The sequence below is a fragment of the Leptosomus discolor genome, chromosome 5, assembly GCF_034619465.1.
Source record: "Leptosomus discolor isolate bLepDis1 chromosome 5, bLepDis1.hap2, whole genome shotgun sequence".
NCBI classification, from domain to species: Eukaryota; Metazoa; Chordata; class Aves; order Leptosomiformes; family Leptosomidae; genus Leptosomus; species Leptosomus discolor.
Genome location: NC_141395.1, coordinates 38160573 through 38184552, shown reverse-complemented (window position 1 = coordinate 38184552; position 23980 = coordinate 38160573). Strand labels below are relative to the sequence as shown.

The 23980-nt window shown below is 46.9% G+C and overlaps 1 protein-coding gene across 1 annotated transcript; it reads left to right on the top strand.

Moving 5' to 3' along the window:
- The first annotated feature begins 1368 nt into the window (after positions 1-1368).
- On the top strand, positions 1369-20186 carry LANCL1 (LanC like glutathione S-transferase 1). The gene is made up of 9 exons (XM_009956360.2): positions 1369-1452; positions 1735-1852; positions 9238-9445; positions 13373-13508; positions 13849-13995; positions 15995-16177; positions 16606-16782; positions 17061-17133; positions 18028-20186. The coding sequence occupies exons 1-9, from the start codon at positions 1369-1371 to the stop codon at positions 18102-18104; spliced, it is 1203 nt and encodes a 400-aa protein (XP_009954662.1). The 3' UTR covers positions 18105-20186.
- Positions 20187-23980: the final 3794 nt, after the last annotated feature.

The window sequence follows — 23980 nt, the reverse complement described above, 5'->3', positions numbered from 1 at the left end:
ATAAAGAATGGACACACGGACAGAAAAACAGAATCCCTTAAATAATACAGTTGTCTCAAGCATGAATGCAGTGGCCTAATGTATTTCCATGGGTGTTCTCAATCACCATCAAAAGGTAAATTTACCAAAACATAAATTCTTAGAGCAGCTGCTTCCCCTAAACACACCCAGATGGATTCAGCTCCTACAAGGGGCAGTGCCACTGCAGTTAGGCCTCTACAAGCCACCAAGAGCTTCAAGCTCAGCCCCATTCATTCATGCTTCCCAAAGAGAGACACAAGCAAGCCTGCAGAGCTAGAAGTGCTGGGGAGCCCTAAAGCTGCACCTATCTGCACCTCAGTGAGCCAGACACCAAGCAGGGATGTGACAACTGTCTCAGGTCTATGGGATCAGGAAAAGGGGAACTGTGCACAGTGTTATACCACGCAGCAAGGAGGCAAGGCCCAATGAACGCTATCACGTAGCCAAAGGTACACTGTACCTGGCTGGCTGAACAGGGGCACACCACCACAGGACAACTGCAGGGAGACCCCCGATATCAGGGCAACACAGCTACGCGGCATTTGGGATAAAAAGCACTGTTCGGGTCTATGAGTTGTAAGGACCTACCCTGCATTCATGAAGAAAGTGTGGCTCAGCCAGCACAAGTGAGATTCAGCAGCTCAGCAGGGGACAGTGAGGAAGAGCCTCTGTCCCTCACCCAGGCCTGAACCCAACCCAAGTGAGGAGCTACTGCTCCTGGAGGGGAGCAGGACTCAACACGTGCTCCTTGGACTGACCCCCTGCTCCAGATGGACACCACACCCATGAGGCCACCAGCCCCACAGGGCTGACCACTTGGTGCCCAATGCCACGAGACCTCAAAATCCCCAGCACCAGCTGTAAGCAGCCCCAAACCACACAGGGCCTCCAAGTCCCACAGGGGCAGCTGCACCAAACTGCACACAGCTCCTAAAACCCACAAGGCCAGCTGTGAGGGGCCCTAAATCCCACAGGGCTCCCTAAAGCACACAGAGCCAGCCACATGGGACCTCTAAACCCCACATGGCCAGCTGTAAGGGTCTGTAAAGCACACAGAACCAGTTGCAATGGATACCTAAACCCCACAGGGCTCCCTAAGACTCAGAGTCAGGAAAGAGGAAAAAAAAAAACCCAAACAAAACCCAACCAGCCCCTAAACCCCACCGGGCCAGCTGTAAGGAGCCTTGTGACACCCACAGAGCCCTTGAAACCTCCCATTCCAACCTATCCTAGCGCCTCAAGGCGGCAGAGCAAGGGAAACCAGAGCATCGGAGGGATTTATACCGACACACGCTCCCTTCCGGGGCGGAGCGGGGGCGGGTCGCAGCGAAGCGAAGCCGCGGCACCATGATGGCGCAGCGGGCGCTTCCGAACCCCTACGCGGACTACGACAAGTCCTTGGCCACCGGCTACTTCGATGCCGCCGGGAGGGTGAGTGGGGTTGGGGTAAGGCGGCCAGGGCGGGAGCGGGCCCTTCCCGCTACGGCGGCCGCCCTGGGAAGGGCCCACTCCCGCCCCTGCCGCGAAGCCAAGCAAGGCGGTCAGGAGGCGATCCTGGTCCTGAGCTAGCCAAGGGTTTCTAGCAGAGACCTATCTGATTAAAAACCGCCCGGTTCCCTGGTTGTGGTCTCTCTCTGGGTCCCTCCAGCTTACCAAGACCCCGTGAACCTTTCCTTCCCGTTTGGTGTTTATTTTCTTTATTTTTCTCCACAGCTGACACCCGAATTCACGCAGCGTCTGAATAACAAAATCAGGGAGCTGCTCCAGCAGATGGAGAGGGGACTCAAGTCTGCCGACCCGCAGGACTGCACCACGTACACCGGCTGGGCAGGTAGGGTGGCCGATGGGATCGGATGGAGCGGACTTCTGGGTCAGGCCAAGGCAGACCATGGGGTTTTTTGGCTGTTTGAATGATCACAGTAGATCCGTGTCAAGAACAGTGCTGCTTCTGCGTGTTTTAATCCACTAAAACAAGGAGCTGTCTTTCTTGGGACTCCATGTTTTTGGAGCAGGTTTCAAGCTGTAGAGGGAAGGCTGTAGCGTTGCAGGACAGGATTGGGTCTTCTCTTGGCTAATTGTGCCAAACTTGTGCAACACAGAAAGCCAGCACCTGCTTGGGGAAAAATATGGGAGTCTTCAAAGGCACTGGCTCCAAATTTGGCCACGGTGGCGATGGTGACAAGTAAATGTGGTAGGCCACTTACCTGCAAGAAGTCCTTGCATATAGCAGCGGTGAGCTTATGGCGTGAGATAATGTCCATCTTTTCTGTTTGGGCTGGATTTTATCTTACAACATTGTCTGATTGGCAGGTTGCTCCATTCCTGTTCCCCAGGTAGTGCTCCTCCACTTAGCCAGGGCTAATTCTGCTCCAGTACCTGCTGGAAGGAGCAGAAATGCAAATGTGAGTATAACAAAGGATGGAAGCCTTCCTGACGCTAACTCCTGTGTGCAAAGCTTCCAGGAGCATGTCGTTCTCCTGTTCTGCATTTTCAACCTGATTTTCATTCCTTGGGAGCCAGGGAGGACACACCTTTCTCTGCCACCGCATCCTTGGCTATTGCTGTGTGCTTTGTCAGCTTTCCTGCCTTCTGCACTGTGCCAGGCTCTAGGACTGGGTTACCCCAACCCTGGACTAGTTGCAATTTTTTTTTTTTTTTTTTGGCAATACACTGCAATCATAAATGGCAACTTTCTACATTATAACCTGGGTGTGGCTGGCTTGTGCTTGGATGCTATAGAACGTGATGCCAGCAGGTTGCTTGGGAGAATGGTGTTCGTTGTATTGGTGCTAAACTAACATTGCCGCCTGGTGACAGCAATGCCAGAAATGCCTGCTTAAAAATTACAGTAAGGTAGACAGGCAATGAGAGCACTCTAGAGCAGTTCATAAGAAACTAGCATAAAACATGCTAGGATGCCAGTATTAAATTCCAGTGTGGGAGAACATTCATTTCATCAGTCGCTGCCTGGCAGCACTCTGCTGCTGCTACTGATGCTGCTGCCGCCTGTGAATTTATGCATTTTTGTTCAGTGCTGGCTGATTTCACCTTGGGAAACAGGTTCAGTCTTCCAGTCTTTGTGACCCTGCTCTGAGGTCCCCTCAGATGAAAAACGCTGCATACGTAAAGATGGTCTTCAGTCATGAGGGTGCTGCTGGGGATGATGGCAGAGTCTACCTCTGGCCAGAATAATTCAGGAGATATAGCAGGAGGACAATTGGCTGTTGTTAGGAGTACTCTGAATATCTGTGGGAGAAGGTCAACACCTTTCCCCAGAGACCATATTCCCTTCCTTAGGGTTGCCGTAAGGAGCTTCATTTTGGAAAGTGACTGCAGTGGTGAAACAGCGGTTGAGAGCTCTGGCAAGATTTCAGCTTGTTTTTATTTGGAAGGGAGTTTCCCAAGAGGGATTCTTCTCTTTTCCTCTCAGGGATCATTCCTCATTGGGCACACAACCTTCTCACCTTGGCTGATAGGATTAGAAAAAACCTATGAACAGATTTCCTGCAGGTCACAGCCAGCGAAGGGAAGTTTGCAGATATTACACCGTATCTTTGTCACCCTCCCTTCTTTTCTAATCCTAGCTGTGTTAATTTATTCGGTGCTGGTTTCCAGAGACAAAATTAATTGGGCCAAGACAGCAGCTTTTTCCTGTAATTGCTTATGTAGAAAAGGCTTGTTGAGTATCTTCTCATGTAAATCATCACCCAGCAGTCTGAAATCAACACGCACTCCTGTGGCCACTAATAAGAGAGATTTGAAATGTGGCTCTCGGCGCAAACTCTGCGTGAAATGTAACATACTTGAGTGTACTACATTACATCCAGTAATACACAACATATGCTGGCATTTTACTTTGGTGCCTGTTTCTTTCCCAACACACTTGACAGAGCCCTGTTCTTCCCGGCTTCTTGGCACATGAAGTTGGAGCAGAGGGAGGGAAGGACTTGCATTTTCAGCTCAGAGGCAGGGAAAACACATTTTGGATCAAGATTATCCAGCATACAGCTGAATGGCCTCAAAACACATTTGAATCAGCTTGTTACAGTTACATTCCATTCCCCATGGAGGTCAGGGCCCTGTAGGCAACACCTGGTATGTGCATGGGTATACACCAGACTGGGCTGCTGTGTTCTGTTTTGTCTTTTCATCAGTTTAGCTAGGCTGCTCTAAGAGCTTTAGTGGTCTTAATCTGTTTCACTGGTATCAAAGTGTTGACTGAGGGAAGGTAAACTGCTGTAAGCTAATTCTGAATCAGAAGCAGTTCAAATCCTGGAAGAAGAACAACTGCCTCATCCATTTTCAAATAGATTAGCATGAGGATGCCGAAGAGTACGTACATGTGTGTTGGTATTTCTCACAGTGAAAGAGGCCTTGCTCCAAAGGCTACCTTGGCTGCGAGCATAGAGGATGGAAAGTGAATGGAAGGAGGATAACTTCACTCCTGTCACCTCTTAGCTGACTGCAGAAGCTATGAAGCTCCCGAGTCCGCTGGACTGTTGCATCCTTCCAAGATGATGAGGCGATCTGCCACCTGAAACAGTATATAAGGGAGAGATTCCCCTTCCTCCACATTATGGCAATGCCTTTGGAATTTGTTTCCTATGTGAGCAGTCCCTTCTCTAGCGATGTCCTAGTCCTAGAGCTTGAGGGCCTTTGAAATAGACTGGTGAGTCCTGCTGGGCAGCCCCACCCACAGCTTTTGGCTGGCCTGTGGGTAAGTGAAGATGAGGAACAGGGCTGAGTTGCCTTTTGAAAGGACTCTTCAAAAGACACACCAGATGTAAGAAAAGGCATTTAAGAATGCATAGAAATTCTGACTGTACCAGTCCGGGAAAGCTTCTGGAAAAACACCTTTCATTCACTGTAGTGCAATATCTTAGTTTTAACCTCAGAACCCAGAGAGCTTGCATATCCTTAAGAGAGTTCTGTTGAGAAAAACAGAAATCCACAGATAATCCCTACAGAGTAAGAGGCAGTGAGGCTGCATTTGATGAGAGAGAATAGAGTGTCTTGTGTCACTCACACAAACCATGCTCCTGCCAAGTGCTTGGTGGGTAGTTTTTGTGAAATCTCCATTCTTGGAGACAGTCAGTATTTGACTGGAGAAGGCTCAGAGCAATGGGATGTAAATTCCAAGCTGGCCTTACTTTCAGAGGGCTGGATCAGATAACCTCCAGAGATCCCTTCTAACCTAACCTGTTGTAGGATTCAGTGATGGGGTAGCAAGTAGTTACCCAGGTTTTAAGGCTGGAGAAGCTGAGGCATCCTGAGAAATACTCCATGTCCCACAAGGCACTAGGAAGGCAAGCTATAAACTGTAGTAAAGTGTACCTGTGGTTCCCTACATAGTTCTGAACATGGGATCATACAGCCCTCCGGAGAGGATATCTCACTGTCCCACTCAGCATGGCTTTGGCATGCATTTATGAGCACAAGATAACATCCCATGTGTCTGCACCAGAAAAGATGCTGATTATCCTTTGAGCTGGGCAGTAAAGCTATGCCACCCCCTCTGTAACTTTTACCCCATGCCCGATTCATTAAAATAACATCAGGTTTTTCGCTAGAAACCATCAGGCTTCATCACTATGTGCAGAGACAGGTTTCCGCTTCTTCGCTTTGTGTTTGACATCCTGCTTTGAGGGTGCTGGCTGACTTACTCCCCTGGGTCAACAGAAGATCTTGGAACCCTTTATTACTGTAGATGGCAGGTTTGAAACTGGTCCAAATTAGGTCACTTCTCTTGTGGCAACCCAGCGTCCCTTGCGAAAGGACCACATTGCAGCTCAGCTGCTGGTGGACAAGGAGGCATGTTCAGAATAGTCTGATAGGCATAGCTGCTGGTGCTGTCAGCAAGGGGACTGCAGCAGAGCTGACACCGAGCAGTGCTTCCTCTCACTTTTATCCACTCTATTCAGCCTGAAGAGGAAGCTTTGTCTCGCTACTATTCTTCTCTCACTAGGAGAACTGTTTGCAATGGTAGTGCAAGCCAATATAATCAACCAGTCTAAACTTGCAGGAGAGTTGAGGCACAGCTTTACTTCTCTTTGATCAACAGAATGGCCACACAGATGAGATGTTCTTTCAGCCTGTTGCAGTGCTTCAGCTCCCGGGCAAGAACTTTTCTGGTATCTTCAGTGATGTCTGCTATGTTGAAAACAATGGCTGCTAAAGTCAGGGCTATCGGCACTAGCCAATTGGTGCAGATGGTGCAAACAATTCCATTTATACTATGTATGTTTAAGTCTCCTCCTCTGCCCTGCTTAAAAGAAATCTCTAATGCAAAGCACCCCTCTGCATCTACAGTACTGCTCATACAGGGTGGCAAGAGGAGAGGGATGTTGTTTACTGTCCTATTGAAGATGTTAAATAAACAGGCTTTGCGAGAGGCATGCAGAATTGTTTTTTGCCTCCTGATTCCCTGCAGAGAGCAAGCATCTCGGGCATTAACACTCCAGTGTATTGGCTTCCTGCACCCTTGGGATGACAGTTTCAGTTATCAGAGCCCTGCTAAAGGATATGCTGTTCAGTAGCACACGCGTTCACTGCAGTCCTGCACTATCAAGTGATGCCTGATGCATTCAAAATCACATGTGGCTATGCAGCAGGTCTTACACTGCAAGGAGCAAAAAAACTTCGAAGTCTGGAGAAATTACAGAGAAGAAGGTCTAACAGTAACCAATAAACAGAACAAAGCCCATACATCTTTGGCAGTTGCAGGCCACGGGCAGCCACTGCATGGCAGTTCTGCTGGAAACAATCAGGAGTCTCAGAGGTCACAAAAATAGGTCACATTTCCAACTGGGACACGGAACACAGACCTCCGGGGCACACAGAAGTGGAGCAGATCACTGCTTACCTAGCCCCATTTGACTGATGATGCCATGTTTGTATAGCAGTTAAAGCATGCCAAACAAACACCCAGTGAGTCGGCAAATGCTGCCTGGCTGAGGGGGTGAGGAAGGTATTATTGGAGAGGGAGTGAGGCAGAGTTGGAATAGCTTCTGCAGAGCAACATGGTCTAGCTGAGCCAAGTTCATCAAGTGGAAACTCACTTGTCTCCAAACTGCACTGCCTCTGAAATATGCTGCCTACATCTTGGCATACAGGTCAATGTAGGATATTCCCCACCCATATGACTGCATTTTGTGTCCCTCTATGTACATCTGTAAACATTGCCTCTTCATGCATGGCCTGCCCTCCTCTGCTGGCCTTTGCTACTTTTGGACTCACAGATAGCAACAGAGCAAGCAGCAGGCTGAAGGCAGCACTGCATTGTGCCGTTGTGATCAGCTCGGGAGTATGAATTCCCCAAGGAATGAGTTGAGAAAATTGGCTTTAGCTGCAGTTTTGTAAGGCCTTTGGGTTTTTAAAGAAAAGGGAAAAATGAATGATTTGGGGAAGCAACTAATCTCTTCCATGCTTTAGAATAGATCAGTGGTTTTTTGGAGCCTTTTTCAAAGATGCTTGGGCCTGGAAGGAAAGGGGGCAAGAAATGTTAAAAGAGAAGAGGCAAAGAAGTCAGAGGAAAACAATGCTGAGACATTTACTTTCTAAGAATTCAATCCTAGCTATGGTCTTAGCATGGTAGTTATGTACATAATTAGGGTGGTATGATGGCAGTGGGAATAGCAGCTACTTACAAAGCAAAAAGTTGTATATTAAAGCAGGTAAGTCAAGAGTGCAAGTTGTGCTCAGACAGCTATCAGGCCTATTAAAGTCTACAGGCTGTGCTAGGTGCTAAATAAGGAGAGTCACTTGACATTTGCTAGCTGGAAGAGGAGTGTTCCCCTTTAAAGAAGGGCTTAATATCCACATCCTTATAGGCTTGAGTGATGGCACCATACATCTGAGCTCTCTCTGGAAATACTAACACTGAACTGCTTAGAGAGAGGACAAGGTTATTAGCTTTAGCAGGAAATCGAAATTTGCCCTTAATATACATGTGGAATTTAATTGTCTGTAGCATGAAGCTTTGGAGATTACCCATGCAAAATCAGAAAACGATCTAAATTTAAAATTGTCCTTAGTACCATGGAAAGTAATTTTGCAGCATGATTGCTTTCACCTTACCACATCAAAATCTGCAGAGATTGGCATTATTAATTTAGGTTTAAACACAGGTCCTGAGTTGTCTTAGAAATGGTTACTGGTAAGGGGAGAAATAAGCTTTTCTCAAAGCAATGTAGGCCAGTAGCTTTCTTCAGCACGTGTTTCAGGATGCCTTCCAGATCAGAAGGATGGTTCAAATGTGGCAGACCTTTCAGACACAGACTTACTGAGGACTCTTCAGTTACCTACTAAAAGCTTCAAAGAGCTGGATGAACACAGGGCAGACAGAGGGAAAGGACAGCAACCGATGTGACTTCTCAGTAGTGGAGTTGTTTCTGTAGCTGGCCAGGCCATTGAAAACCTCAAGGGAGGACTGTGCAGCCTTTTTCAGCATTCCAGGTAGCTGTTTATGTTTCAGACTAGGGCTCATCTCATGAATGATGTGCTGCAGAGGAGAGTCAGGCAGCCCTTTTCTAGGATGCATCAGTCCATAGTGTAGGACCTGCTCAGCAGCAGGAGATGATGTCCAGGGAGCTGTAACAAGCTTGTGGTGCTTCACAGTGGGATGAAAAAAAAAAAAAGCCAAGTCGGATGACTTAAGGGTGCTGGTTCTCAGTGCTGATGACATGTAACTTTTTTAAAATTCAATCCAAGCTAAGTGATCCAGCCCTTTACCTCCTGGCGCGGGAAAAATAATTGAGATAGGGTAACAACTCAGCACTGCTCTGCCACAAGTCCCATCTTGCCCAAAGAATTTTTTTTCCCTCCACTGTTTAACAACAGTCCCAGGTACAGTTGATAGATTTAGGTGCGTTTGTCTAGGTCTCATCTTTTGCTCCTTGCTACTAAAATTCTATGTAACCTGTGTATCGGAAGCTCTGCTGTCCTCCAGGACCTCCTGGCTCAGACACTGTTGTCTGTCTTGACCTGGAGTCCACTCAGCAGCAGCATCAGGTACAAGGAGGTCACAAAGCAGGAAAAGAAGCTGTGGATGCTGCAGCTATGGGTTATGCCCCTGGATGCGCCCCAGAAGCCTGTCTGGAAGGCTTATGCCCTAGATGAGGCTGAGGGCCAGGCATTTAGGTTCATTAAAACAGCCAGGGTGCATAGCAGGAACGGTAAACTTTTCTGGTGGGTGCAACCTTTATGTTCCTTTTGCAGGCATTGCTTTGCTGTATTTGCACCTGTACAATGTGTATGGAGACCCAGCCTACATTCAGGTGGCCCATGAGTACGTGAAGAAGAGCCTGAGCTGTCTGACAAGACGATCCATCACTTTCTTGTGTGGAGATGCCGGACCTCTGGCAGTGGCTGCTGTGGTCTACCACAAACTGCAGAACCAGAAGCAGGCAGAAGACTGCGTCACTCGGTAAAATGCTTGGCTGCATCTTTGAGTTGATGTTCCTCTTGCTCATAGAGCTGGTCTGGGCTTGCACTGGGCACTCTCTGCCAGGCCTGAATGCATTTTGTTGTAGTCTTATGTGAGAGATAATCCAGTAACTTAGCAATGCAGCGCAAACTTGTTCTGCCGTGGAGAAAGAGCTAGCTTAAGGACAAACGTGCTTGCCTGGCAGCCTGCAGACTGGGGAGCAAGGATTTTGTTCAGCTGATATTGCCAACATAAAAATAATTCCAATAAACACAGGAAGAAAAAATGCCAAAATTAAAAAAACCTAGAAGGTGAGGTTTGCAATTTTTTTTGGAACCCTTAAATTTAGCTTTCCATTTTGATGAAAAGGAGAAATGTGCTAGGATTATTAGATTAATTTTGTCACTCACTTCCACTTGCTATTTGTTAGTTGGCTTTGACTCAAACCTAAGATTGACAGCATCCCTCTCAGCTGCTGAATGCAGCTGGCTATGATTCATTTATTTCTATTTCCTGCCTTTCCTCAACTGTTTTCAAATGCATTTTTGTTGGATACTTCAAGAAAAGGACAAACAAGTAGTCCTACAGTCAGATCAGCATGTGGCAGAGGAAGACAAAAAGTTAAGGAGATGCAGTTGCAAGCTTTTCTTGCTTAAGGGAGATCAGTTGTGAGAAGGTGAGAAACAGCCCTGTAAAGAATTTCCAGTTATGCGTAGTCAGCACAAAACCAAGACAAAACCCCTGACACTTCAGAACAAGGCCGAGTGCCCTTAAACAGCCATGAGCAAGTGATACATAATATCATTAAAAAAGCCCTGGGTGGGCGTCAGAGGTGCCTGTATGGTTTGGACACGAAGTTCCCACTCCCTTAACTAAGAATAGCTTCTAGTTTATGTGGATATGGTCAGTCTGAGGACAGAACTCTCTTTATTCTTGAAATAATCTGTCATTTAGGTTTTGCTTAATGCTGAGTCAAAGTGGTGAATCTCACTATGATTAATATATTTGCTAACAGAAAGGGAACTAGTCTGTCAAACTGGCCAGTTGTGGTCAATGCATAAGCTCCAAGTTGTGAAAAATCCCTAATTCATGTTTTCTTGCTGTAGCTTTCCCCTCCCTGTATAACTCCTGCCTACAGTTCGTGACAGAATGGAAACTCATGATTAATTCTGTGCTGCCATCTAATGGCGTAATAGAGGCAGAGCCTTGGAAATTGGTTTCTTTATACGTCTGAGAGGAGGAAAAAAGAGAAAGGTGGCTTTCTCAAAGGAACAGGTATACTGTCCTTACTCTGGCACTAATGCCCAGAGCAGTTAGCCTGACCATGCTACCTTTGAAAAGAGAGTATTTCTTTGAGAAATAGCTTCCTTAATCAAAGCTCTTAAGTGGGTTTTGAGTATGCTGTTTAGTTGCAGAACAGTTGCTAAGTTACGCAGTGCAAGTGCATAAAAAGTGCATTTCTGTTACAGCTATGGAGAAGGAGGGCCTGTCTCACATTTTTTTCTCTGTCTTTTAAAGCACCTCATCTTTACAGAGCCTGAGGAGAGAATCCATCAGCCAGGTTTTACCTGCAGTGGAAGAGACAGAAGCTTGCTTTTTCTTAGCTCCTTGCTCTTGTCTAAATGAGTTCATGACCAACAAATGTGCTTTTATGCTCTGGAGAGAGTAACATTACAGGGCAGCCCATTTTCCAAGAGCCTGTGAAAATCTGAGCCGTGTTCCCGGAGCCCTCTTTTCCTTGCTGTCTCCCAGCAATTCAGAAGGTCAAGATTTGCTTTTAGAGCCAGTGGCATACAAAAATCCCATGTTGCTCTACGGCCGCCTCTGTCCAGCAACTACTGAGTTTTGACAGTTGAGGTGATAGGCTGATATGTAAGCAGGAGAGGCTCTTCCTTTCAGGGAACTCAATTTACCCCCTTGCACCTGAGAAATGCATTCTGCATGCAGTCAGTCCAGCAGCATCCCAGGCATTTCTTGCTGCACACATGCCATGCAGCCCTGCCCCACATTTCAAAACCAACAGAAACCGTTGTCAGGCTTCCTCCCTGATTATCCTGGCTGGGAAAGCAGCTAGAAGTAGAAGCAGTAATGCCTAAACAGCAAGAATAGTAGCTCCAGCTACTCCAGATTTCCCCATGAAAAAGAGGTTTCACATCCAGACCTCAGAAAATCCCTACTGTGGGTATTACTGTTTACCCACCCATCCATTCCTTTTGTTCCACCTGCCATCGTCTCTTCTGGCCAGCCTGCTGCTGGCCAGAGTCTGTCTGTTATAACACTTTTTTTCACCTTGGAAACCCTCCTCTTCATCTGCCTTCCTTGGACTTGGGGACAGGGGACATAAGGAGGCAGCAGGGCTTTCCTTTCAGCCTACACAGCTGAGAGAGGGACCCCTGCTTGCTCCTAGTCTTGGATGTAAAGTCTGTCTTTCGGGTTTAACCTGCAAGAAACCTCCCCCATGGAGCAATGCACATCTCAAGTGGTACATGAGGGGATGGGGCCAAACCACCTTGAGACACTGCTCTCTCCTTCCTCCTTCAATATCCCCGCTCACTTTGAGTCCAGTGCCAAGGAAAAGCTTCCTGCCATGAGGAGTCACAGTCCAGCACCCTCTTTCTGCTCCTAGGGTAATCCAGACATTTGGTTGCTTCTTTCCTTTGCAATACATTGTTCTGCCCAGGAGCAAAGGCTGCTGAGGCACCTTTTCTGCTCCTCACATTGCTGTGACAGGAAAGCCTGGCACGCACACAGCTCTCCTGGGTGGTTTCTTAGCCCTCTCCCTGTTGCAGTCACAGCAGGAAGAAGCTGGGGGAACAGCCTTGAAGCCACTTATGCTGGTATTTTAAAAGTGATGGCATTATTCAGATAGCTGTCTCAGGGGTGAACAGAAAAATAAAAGAGAAAACCAGTCAGATCCCTGCCTGCTGCTCTGACAGGTAAGGACATCCAGCCTTGTTGGAAGCATGATGAGAGGCAAAACAAAGGAAAAATTGCATGCAGAATGAACTGGGCTACAAAGCACCAGTTTGAAGAGCTATCAGTCTCTATTAGCACTACAAGAATATCACCAACTTTGCAACATCACAATAGAAAAATGGCAGAGAAAATAACTTGACTCCAACAGACCTCTCACTCTGCACTTGTGGGCTAAAGCCTGGTGCCAGCCAAGCTGTCCTCAGTGTGGAGTTGCCCCACAGGCAGCCCACAGCACTCACACTCTGCTGAGCTGTCCTCACTACTGCTCAGCTCTCCCTGGAGAAGATTTCTTACATGTGCCACAGAGGCTTGATGTTAAAACATTTCCTGCTGCTTCTCCCCACCTCTGACCTAGATTTTTAGTTCATGGAGGCACTTTTCCACTGATAGTGTAGCCCTGGCCACTTGCAGGCATGGAGAGAAAGCGGCTTTTCTATCAGGACTTCTGAGTATAAGGGGTGAAATTTTTCTATATACCGTCAACACTAGTGTGACTTCCTAGCTTTTCTTGAGCAGCCAAATTAAACAGGTACCAGTTTAGTTTGAAAATACTAATTTTTGGCAGAGGGTCTGCCTTGCCAGCAGCATCACAGGGAGGTAACAGTGGGCAGCCTTTCCTGAGCAGTCAACAACTTTATGCTGGCTGTTTCCTATAGCTCAGGTTTTCCCTCAAGTAGCTTTCTCAGAGCTGGTGCTCTAAAAAACCAGCACAGTATGACTACATTGTGAAGAGCTGAGCAGACTAAAGCAATAAGCCAAACAAAAAGCAGAGGGGAGGGAGGGATTCTGCACCTTGCGTACCTGGAAGGCTGAGAGCCAGAGACTGGCCTGACATCTCCCAGGGCGTGGGCAGCATGAAAAAACAAACCATGGTTTTGAGCTTCAGTCTCGCTGCTTGGTTACATGGCTTTGAGTGTCTTCTAATCTCCCCATGGGAATTTTTCTTTGTAGTTTGCTCCATCTACACAAGCTTGACCCACGAGTGCCAGATGAACTGCTGTACGGCCGCATGGGCTATCTCTATGCACTGATATTTGTGAACAAGCACTTCAGAGAGGAAAAGATCCCTCAAAGTCACATTCAGCAGGTACTGTGGCTTCTGCTGATTTGTTAGCTGTCCCTTCCCATGCAGCTCACCTTTGGGCAGATAAAAATCAATGCTAGATGTAGAGAACTGTGGCAACAAGGGAGAAACTACATTATGGTATCCCTGCTGCTCTTCTTCCAAAGGGACAAAGCACCACATGCCCCCCCATCATCCATAGAAATCCATAGGCTGTACCGAATCGGCGCACATTTCACTCGCTCACCCACACTTTCCCTCTGCTTGGGCAGAAAACCAACTCTTTTTTTCTGTGTCAGAGTACTCACTGTGCTGTGTCCAAGACAGCAGCAGTTCCCTCACCTGCATCTGTTTCCATCCACAGGTCTGCGAAGCAGTTGTAGCCTCAGGAGAGAGCTTGGCCAAAAGGAGGAACTTTACAGCAAAGAGCCCACTGATGTATGAGTGGTACCAGGAGTACTATGTAGGGGCAGCCCATGGTTTGGCTGGGATTTACTACTATCTGATGCAGGTAAGAGGCATTAGAGGGGAGGGACCTTTAGCAGCTCTTTTGCATTTCTTTGAACAAAGAGCAGCATTTGAATTGGCTCTTGGTGATGTCAAGCTAGGCAAGACCCCATGTCTGATGGACTTAACTTCTGTGTTTGACCATGCATCCCCACTCCTAAAGGTTTTCTCCAAGTCTGTGAGATTGAATTTCCCAGCTCCGTGGAGATCTGTAGAGAAATGTGACCTGCATTATGCCAGCAGATTCACATAACGGAGGCCTGTAGGTCATCTGTGTCTGAGCTTGCCCCTCTTGTATTAATTGCTTATAATGTATTCCCATTTGTTGGTATCTGTGGGCTTCCTGCATTTTTTGAGGTGGCTACTTGGAGCAATCTCAGATCATGACAGAGTGAGAATCTCTGTAAGAAAAGCACGGTGAAAGAGATTGTGTTCATAGTAAGAAAGTGGGAAATGCCTTTGTTTCCAAATCAGGGTCTATATCTAAATGTGAAAGAGATGGGACTTTTTACTTTGATAAAGCAGCTGAGTTCTGTAGTGCCTGAAGTAGGCAAGACAAGAGTTTGGGAGCTGCAGTGCCTGTTTGCGTTCTCGCAGTTTTGCATAAGTCACTGGAGCTCTGGGAATATTCCCTTCCCTGGCTCTGAAATGGGGGTGATAATTCCCCTATGTGGGTCACTGTGCATAAATTTACAGTGCTTAAGCTCTTAGAAAAATAACACCAATAAATAACATTGCATTTTCAAAGCATTAAGGGCAACTGCTGAGCAATGCAAATTATTTCAACATACCAGTGTTCACAGAAATAGGTGATCATAGAATCATAGAATCCCAGGTTGGAAGGGACCTCAAGGATCATCTAGTCCAACCTTTTATATCTTTTATTAGACACAACTCTCACAGCAGGTGGAAAAAAAGCCACCAGGTTTCAAGTATTTGAGCTTTCCTTCAGGACCCTCAAAGTTCAAGACCATACACAGGATAAGTGGAGTTCCTGTCAATATAACCCTCTTATGTGACTCGGAGAAGAATGGGTGGCCAATGTCTTTTAAGCAGAAGATTTGGCAAGAGGAGGATGCGAGATGATTATTGTCTAGGAGTACAGAACGGCTAGTTGGGAGCAGGGTAGACAGCAGTGTGCTGTGAGCCCAAATTTGCACCGAGTTCCTAAGCTTGTTCCCAGGCCTGATGTTTTAAATAATTTTAAGCGTAAGTCTCCCATAAAATACTGCATGGCCTTCATGCTTCTCTGCTGTATTAAGTACAAGGAGCCTGAATCAGCCAGGCACAATGCACAAAAAGCCCTGGGGGAAGCAAACAAGGGATATAGGGAGAGAGGAACATTGGGCTTTTATTCTAATGGTTTTAGAGCACAAGTATTGATTTTTAATTTTTGAGTTACCAACCTGGGAATCACAGAATGGTGTGCTCATTGCAGTCTGCCATGGGAAAGTAGAACTGCACAGATTGCATATGAGGCAGTGTCATTGGAAGAGGACACTGAAGCCACTCCCGTGCTTCCATCTGAGGTCAGCAGTGAAAATGCAGCATCGCAGCCTGCCACCTGGGCTGGCCCAGGAACTAGGAGCTGAGATGCTTTAAGTGCTAGAAATCATTCCTGGTATTCATCCTTAATATTGATTTTAGACCATTTATCTCTTCACTCCAACTCTGGATACCTGAAGCTATTCTTACTCATCTTCAGGAAAAGAATCAGCAAGTCCTCTTGTTTAGAAAGCCAGGTGATCTGCTAAAGGCATTCTTTGTTTCTGGGAAGGGAAGGGTATGACTGGAAATAAGTCCCTGCCAAAGGGCAGAGCAGCCTGGGGCTGGTGGGTATTTGTGATGTGTGAAAGCCTGGACCAAAGAAATTACTTCATTTCCAAGAAGCTAGAGGGAACGTGGCCATAGTTGGCTTTGTTTCTGCCTTTCAGGCAGATCTTGGACCTCTTAGGGACAGACAGAAATGGTAATTCTCCCTGATTTAACACTCTCTCTTATAGCCTGGCCTTGGAGTGAGCCAAGTAAAACTACACAACGCCATCAAACCCAGCGTGGACTACGTCTGCCAGCTCAAGTTCCCATCTGGCAATTACCCTCCATGCGTACATGACACCAGAGACCTACTCGTCCACTGGTGCCATGGAGCACCAGGTGTTATCTACATGCTTGTCCAGGCCTACAAGGTACCAGAAGTCTTGCAGAGGCCCTTTGGGGACGCCTAAATGTGGAATTTCATCATGGAGAAGACTATGTTGAGACCCTCCCTGCCTGAGAGTAGGAGGGCTTGTTAGAATGAAATAAACTTAGAGGGACCACTGACTGATAAGGAAATTAGTCTTTTAAAAAAAATATTTCTGAAAACACCCATCAGCTGCGTGGGGCATCCTGTTGCAGGTGACTGATGGTGACAATTAGTTTTATGCAAAGTAATGGTCATACAGCCCCATTCATCATATCAAAACCATTCTCCTTTAAAGTAGACAGCAAAGTCACAGCATTAAGACTTCAGTAGGAGAGAAACTAATTAACCCAAGCCTCCCCACTCACACAGGGATGCTCTTTGTGTGGAGGAAATCACCTCAGCAAGGAGTGATATTTCTTGTCTCTACAGGTCTTTGGGGAGCAGCAGTACCTAAACGATGCCCTGCAGTGTGCAGAAGTGATCTGGCAGCATGGGTTACTGAAGAAAGGCTATGGGCTATGCCATGGGACAGCTGGCAATGCTTATGGCTTCCTAGCGCTGTACAACCTCACTCAGAACATGAAATGCCTGTACAGGGCCTGCAAGGTAACATCCTGCATGAGGAAGGGAGAGGGCTTATTCACTTCTGCCTTTTACTTCACTGTCTTTGCCTTGAAACCCAATTTCTAATGTGGCAGAGATGCAGCTAAATCTGACGAGCTCCATCAGAATAGTCCTTCAGCAGCACTGTTTGCCAGCCTGTACAGGAAGAATACCCTGCAGAAGCCTTGCTCTGCAAGGGATACTATGAGGATGAAGTTGGTATTTTTTTTTAAGATCTGTTTTTGACAAAGTTTGAACACTTTCTGCTCCTCTTTTCTCAGTTTGCAGAGTGGTGTTTAAGCTATGGCCAGCACGGGTGCCGGACTCCAGACACACCATTCTCTCTCTTTGAAGGTAAGCTCCATCTCTAGGCTTGTGTTCTGCTCCTGGATCTGAGCCAGTCCATCACCAAGGAAAAAACAAATACACACTCCACTGAAGTCTTTGCAAAACTCAGTGTAGAGGATGGGAAGGAAGTTGTATTCGTTCATTTTACTCTTTCCCAGAAGCAGTCATCTTAGAGCACAGCCTAATGTCTTAGCTGGAGCATCTTGTCCTTTTGGGCTTCTGCACAGATTCTGCACACAGGTCTCAAGGGAAATTCTTTAATGGGTACAGGCCAAAGTCTACCTTATGGTAATTTGTAGCCTGACTTCTCAGACAGTCTCTTTTCTATGCATTTTTAATGATTAAAGTCCTTCATGGGCTTTCCAATTCCATTCCAAATGTGAGTGAGGAAAAAAGGGGCTGCTTTTGTCGGCCTTGTTGGTTCTTATGGCATTTTGTGGCTTCTGGTAATGGCTCCCCCAAAATCTGCCATCAGCAGGTATTGCTGAAAGAGCCGATTTGTCAGCTAACGTAAATCTCCCTAGCTTTGCTGCAGGCCAAGAACAAAGGCAGGTACATCACTGAGGACCTGAAGCAGCAACGTCACAGGGTCCAAAATTTTGCAAAGAAACTCAGATTGTTAAACCTGTGGACAGGTAAAGTGGAAGGGAGGGAGCTGGAGGGGGGAAGACCCATCATATTTTTCCAGGTGCTTTTCAACATTTGATTAACTTCAAAATGCTTTCCTCACCAAAGTACCTAAGTTGCTTGTGAAACCTGGGTTCAGACCTTGGAAATTATTTAGGTGCTTCTGAAAATGTTTTCCTTTCTTCTGCCTTCATAATTCACCCCCTGGATAACTGATAAAATAGGTGCCCGAAGGGAATTTCTCTGAAGCATGTTGTGTTTTCTCATCCTCAGGAATGGCTGGAACGATTTACTTTCTTGCTGACCTGCTGGTGCCAACCAAGGCCAAGTTCCCTGCATTTGAACTTTAAATCTGAGCTTGGCCTCTTTAAATCTGAGCCTGAATACTTCCGCACTTGGAAAAGCAGTTTGAAGCTGCTTTCTCCTTCTTCCAGACTCATTGTTGTTCACCTAACTGAAAGTAAACCCATACCCCTGAGGGCATGCAGAGTTCTCTATTTCTAGTCATCTTATTGCATTGCATTGTTTCAGTTTAAAAGACAGAATGCTGGTGTCACCAGATTTTGCTGGTGTCTCTTAAAAACACAGGGCTGCAGGTGGGAGCAGTAAGAAAATGTACAGTATTTTGTTGGTTATAGAGTTTTGCTATTTTCTGTATCCCATTTCCCAGGAGAGGGTTTTCTATTGAATGTAACTTTGACCATTTAATTTTTTTGTTTTGGTTTGGGTTTTTTTGTGCTGACAAATAGTTGCAGGAATTTAGTTGCCTTTGGAAAACAAAAGATGAAAAACTGAGACTATTGCCCTGCAAGTTGTTTTTAAGTGTTTTTATTTCTGAGCATCCAGGGAGTAGGCAGTTCAGTAGCTGGGCTGCTCCACATGAAGCAAATGTGATGGACTGTGGAGTCTTTATATATATTTTTTTAATGTCAGACTGCAAGTGGCACAGCTGGAACTGACATGCCAAAGCCTTGTCCTGAATTTCCACCTGTCTGCTTTAAAAGCAAAGGCTATGTATAGCTCTTTTGCACATTTTTTTCCAGTGACAGACAAATAATCCACTAGCTTTTGTGCTTATTTGCCATCTTATGCTAAACCTCGCAAAAGTCCGCTGATCATCTAATGGAAAACTCCAATCTAAAAGTGAGCTTAGTATGCTTGCTGGTGTGGTCTTTGCTGCTTAGCTTTGAAAGTTTATTTTTCAGTCTGTATAAAATTGTGTATGAATGTTATAGGTGTTTGGGGGTGCCAGGCCCACCAGCAGCAGCATGGGAAAAGAAATGTATTCCAGGGTTCTGTCAGTGTTTAACTTATTACCTGAATAGATGTCATTTACATGCTTTGTTTTATAAGCTTTTCTGAACCTGCATAATTTGAGTCACTTATTTGCCTTGTTACTGCTGCTTGTAGTTTGATATGCAACCACACAACTACCAACTGGAAAATCTGCCCTAGGTTAAATGTCTTTGACCTGTCAAGCAGACCACATACTTTCAAGGGGTAAATCTGCTTTTCTGTCCTTAGCTGATGCTACACTAATTTGCAACAATTAGGGACCTGACCCTGTAAGTAAGTGACTTTCTTAGCACTGAGCATGAGCTAAACACTGAGCGCAGTGAATGTTGCTGATGCAGCTGCACCGCTTTGTGCTGTTTGAGGGCAGCTGCTCAGCCTGCACAAGAGCAGATGTGGGTTTTGATCTTTTAAGGGCCCAGTTGCTTAGCACCTCAGGCCACCTAAGAGCAGGTGAGCAGCTGCAGGGCAGCACAGGCAACCTCCAAGCTGGCATGCTCCTGCACCAGCAATAGTGAAGCAGGAGGGCCAAACCTGGTACACTAACACAGCTAGCTCACAAGTGCCTGAAGGCAAGGCAGCCTAGCCACAGCGGCATAGGCAGACCCTCCTGGATGGGCTGCTCCAGCAAAGAGGAGAAACCATTCCTGGAAGGCTGCTTGTTTCCTCAAAGCCCACCCTGCTGCCATCACGTGTTTCTGGAAGTTCATCAAAAGACAGCCTGAAGCACAGAGAAGCTCATCTGCTTTGAGCTGGGCATCCCCAACAGAAGCCTTAAGCTCATGCAGACTCAGTAGTGGTCATCCCCTGTCATTCACGGGGCCTAAACCACACCAGGAGGTGACTGTAAAGGAGGAATCACAGCCTTAAGAGCAGAATTTGGCTAATCAAACAGTATGGGGGTGGGATCCTGTAAGACATGAGGCCTGCTGTAAGTTACCTCCCAGCTTGGCTGGTGTGATGGCAGCCTTGGGACAATGCTCTGAGCCTGGGTTTCTCTTGGTTACTGCTTCTGTAAAGGAGATGGTTCGTGCAGCCTGGTGTCATGGCATCATCAGGGTTCATACACTGAGCGAGGGATCGTCAGGGCTGGGTGTACAACTGCCAAGGAAAGCACTGTTTAATAAAAATGCTGAAATGAACAAGGTTTGGGTTATTTTTTACCCTCTGCTTTGTGACCGGGATTCATGTCTGAAGAGATAAGTATATGCTACACCAGCCGTTCTGGTGGCTCTTGGAGGCTCAGCTCAGTGGCCTCTCCCCACCTTGTGTTCAGAGTATGTCATGTTTTTCCCCCATCTCCAATCCATCAAGGCCAGTCATGTACTTTCCTTCACAGGCTGTGCTTTTCTCCCAGACCATTCTTTTGCAGCACTGTCTCCATCCAAGGCTGCATCCGCCTTCCTGTGGCTTTCATTGGAGACCACAGTCCTGCAGGTTAGTCTTCATTGCACCAAGATAAACCTGTGTGCAGCACTGGCTGCTCAGAAAGAAGATGTGGATCTTCCCAAAAAAGCACCCGCCTGCCCAGTGGAAGGCTGCCTTGGGGAGCCTGTCACTGTCAGCACCAGAAGCTTTAAGACTAGACTCAAGAATGGTAGGGTCAACGTGATCCTGCCCTCCAGCACAAGCATAAATTAGGTTGCTTGAGGTCCTCTACAGCCTGCTTTTCTACAATTTTCATTTCTGTTGAGGTTTTTGGTAAAGCTTTTCAGGGAGGGGGTCCAGCAATTGAGGTGGGAAAGAAGTATGGTGCAGTTTCTCTTGTTGACCTTCCTTTCTCACAGAGGGGTGTGGTGCTGCCTGCTTCCACCCATCTTCGTGTCAAGCAGAGGGAGCAGGAGCAAGATGAAGCCTCAAACCACACAACTGCTCCTGCTTCAGCAAGCTACCTGAGAGGGACTTTATCAGAGGTGTAGACATTTAACTCTTAGTTCTTGGTGATGGTTATGTTTGGTGGTGTTCTGTTTAAAAAAAAAAAAAAAAAAAAAAATCAAGTGCCTTATACTCCCAAGAAATAAGTATAAAACACATTTTGAATACATTGCCACATGGCTTAGTTTGCATTCACCTCCTGTGTATACCAGCGTGATCACTACCATTGCAGTCGTTTAGTGCACAGTGGTTTCACTTCAAAACCACTTCAGAGTAGGCTGCTGGGTGCAGCGTGGCAGACACTTCCCTTGTGTTAATAGGGAAGAAACACAGCAGAAGAGCAACTCAGCTTCCAAACACCCAGCTCAGCCTGCTGCACTTAACAGAGATGTTATTCCCACCTGACAGGCACAGAGCTGGGTGAGGTGGAGAATTAAGTTTGTGTATGTCCCACGTACGGTACCACAAAAGCAGCTGTGGGAGAAGCAGCCATGCAGGGCACATTGCTGCTCGCAAAAGGCGTCGTTCACACAAGTTATCCAGCCAGACCTCTCTCCAGTATCTCATCTGACTTCTATCTCACTCCATCACTATCTTGCCTTTTCCCCTTCCCCTCTTTTATTCTGTTAGTGTTTTTCTGCCACAATGTAATACCTTGGCCAAATTTAAGTGGGGTTTTCTGATGGTAACACCCAAGGGAATGGGGCTAGTCCCAGTGAGACTACAAGTCCTGCTCCAGGCCAGCAATGTCCCAGCATGTACAGTTGATTTGCTGCAAGAAATTTTATTTATTCTTTTTTTACATTGGGAAGGAAAACACATTTTCCTCCAGTCTTCCTGCCCCAAACAGCTGAGCTCCAAAGTGTCCACCACACCCCTTTAGCTGCACCCAGGAAAGAAAACCAAACTGAGGGCCAGTACCCAGACCAGGCAATCTAAACCCCGAGAGTTCCAGCTGGCAATGTGATGAAGTATCTGAATACAAAATTCCAACAGAGCAGGATGCAGCAGATCTACCCAAAATAAGCACCTGAGGAATCATTCTGGAGTTCAGCAAGGCTTGCCCCTGGCAGGAGAGCTGGCCTGGGGACACACCATGCAGTGTGGGGGGAGATGGCCTCAGAAAGGGGCTGTGTGGCCCCAGCAGATGGCAATGCAGCCTGACAGCAGCAGCCACCCTGCCGCTGCCAAATGCATGCCCACGCCCTCAGCTGCTAAATCGTATGTCGAGAGAGATAGGATTCAGCTCTGGGCTAGCCCTGGGGAAGTTGCTCAAACCAAAAAGCCCACACAGATGAGGTCTTTGTATACTATGTGGGATGACAGAGATGTGAGAAATGTGGAAGCCCTTCAGAAGTGCGTGGCCTCTAAGCGAGTCATAGACACCCTCAAAAAACCCAAAAAAGCACATCCTTCCCAATCCTGCGTGAAGCCACCCAAGCTCCTCTGCAAGGCCTTGCAGAGGAGGACAATTCCTCAATGCTCTTCAGCCACAGGGGCAGGTTTTCAGGGAAATGCTCCACAAGTTGGGTGAAAATGCTCTATGCCTCCCTACAACAGTTTTAAAGCTTCTCCACCAACTGCTCCCAACTTCAGGGACTAGAGACCCAACAACACCCATCCCCACAGGCCCTTGGCTCTGTGAAGTCTTCTGCACTCCCCTAGAACCCCACAGGGTTTGGGGACATCCCAAAAGGGCAATAGCATCAAGAAAACCCAGCCGGACACGTGTAAGGGTGTCAAGGCTCACCACTGAGATATTTCGATGCCAAGGGAAAAACCAAGCCTCGGTAGGGCTGAAATGGCTTCTGCAGATGGGCTTGCAGTGCTGTCTCCTTTGTGACATGGCCTGAAGCCAACAGGGCCAGAGCAGCCATGGGTCTCCCTGACCCTGCTGACCTGCGGTCTTGGGAGTTTTCAGGCAACCCCTTGTTTCAGCCAAGTGGGAACAGAGGATCACAAGGCAGGGAACTCGGCCCCATGGAGTGAGGGGTTACAGGCCAGTGGGTTTTTGCAGGTTTTCAGAGGGATCCCTGTGCACAGTGGGTGTGCAATGTTAGCATCCAAACTCACTCTCAATGCAGCCAGAAGTGGCTAACCAAGCTCAGGCCAACAGACTCAAAACCCCAAATTCACTATCACAGCTAGCATGGATGGATACCACAGCATCTTTATTGCTGGGCCTTTCAACTTGGCAAGCACAGTTCATGAACCTCAGCAAAAGGGGTAAGCATAGATTTCCAGATTATAGCTGAAACTGGGAAGGTTGCTTCATTGAGTGTTCTCCCTGAATCAATCAACACCACTTATATCTTCTGCTTGCCTTTTTCGTTTTGTTTTTCCTCCTTACCTTTGCTTTTCTCAGTGGCAGTAATCTGGAAAAATCACTCATGTGGGCCAGATCTGGAACTGCGTAAAGCCCGTGGAGTTAAGCTGATCTAGAGCAGTTTAGGACCCAGCCCTTCTGCAACAGCTGAACGTGGGAGTCAGGGGGAGTTTAACTTTGAACAGCTGATCTAATTTCAGGCTTAGCTAGTAAACCTGTTTGTGCCTGACCTTAATAGCAAGTCTTAGTATATTAATTAAAGGATCCCAGCAAGATCTGACAGGTAGGGTTTTTTTGTTTTCTTTTTGTTTTTTTTTTTTCCTTTGGAAAGAACAAGCAAACTCTTCCATCATTCAGAATGCCCCTCATTGAGCATCCCCTTACCATGAGCTGGAAACACTACTCTCCCTTTAACATAAACATATTTACATCCCTCCTGTACCCCCTTGTCTTTGCCAAAGATAACAGAATATCACTTCATACCACCTGGGCTTCAGAGAGCTCCTTCCCAGCTCTGGACTGAGTATCAGGAATGCTGTTACCACAAAGTGACATTGCTTTGCAAGCCCAGAGGGGAGATGAAGGTACTCATTGTGCCAGTGGCTGTGCTGGCACTACTGTGAACGTGGTGTTTGGTGTCACCCACCATCCTGATACCTCCCCATTGGCACAACTGACCTTTAAAAACAGAGGATGAGCATGAAGATCTTCTGCCTGCTTGGGTGGGTGCAA

Coding starts and splice junctions, on each gene's coding strand:
- LANCL1 (XM_009956360.2), top strand. CDS start 1,369: ATGATGGCGCAGCGGGCGCTTCCGAACCCCTACGCGGACTACGACAAG. Junction 1,853..9,237: donor CACGTACACCGGCTGGGCAG/GTAGGGTGGCCG, acceptor TTCCTTTTGCAG/GCATTGCTTTGCTGTATTTG. Junction 16,783..17,060: donor GCCTGTACAGGGCCTGCAAG/GTAACATCCTGC, acceptor CTCTTTTCTCAG/TTTGCAGAGTGGTGTTTAAG.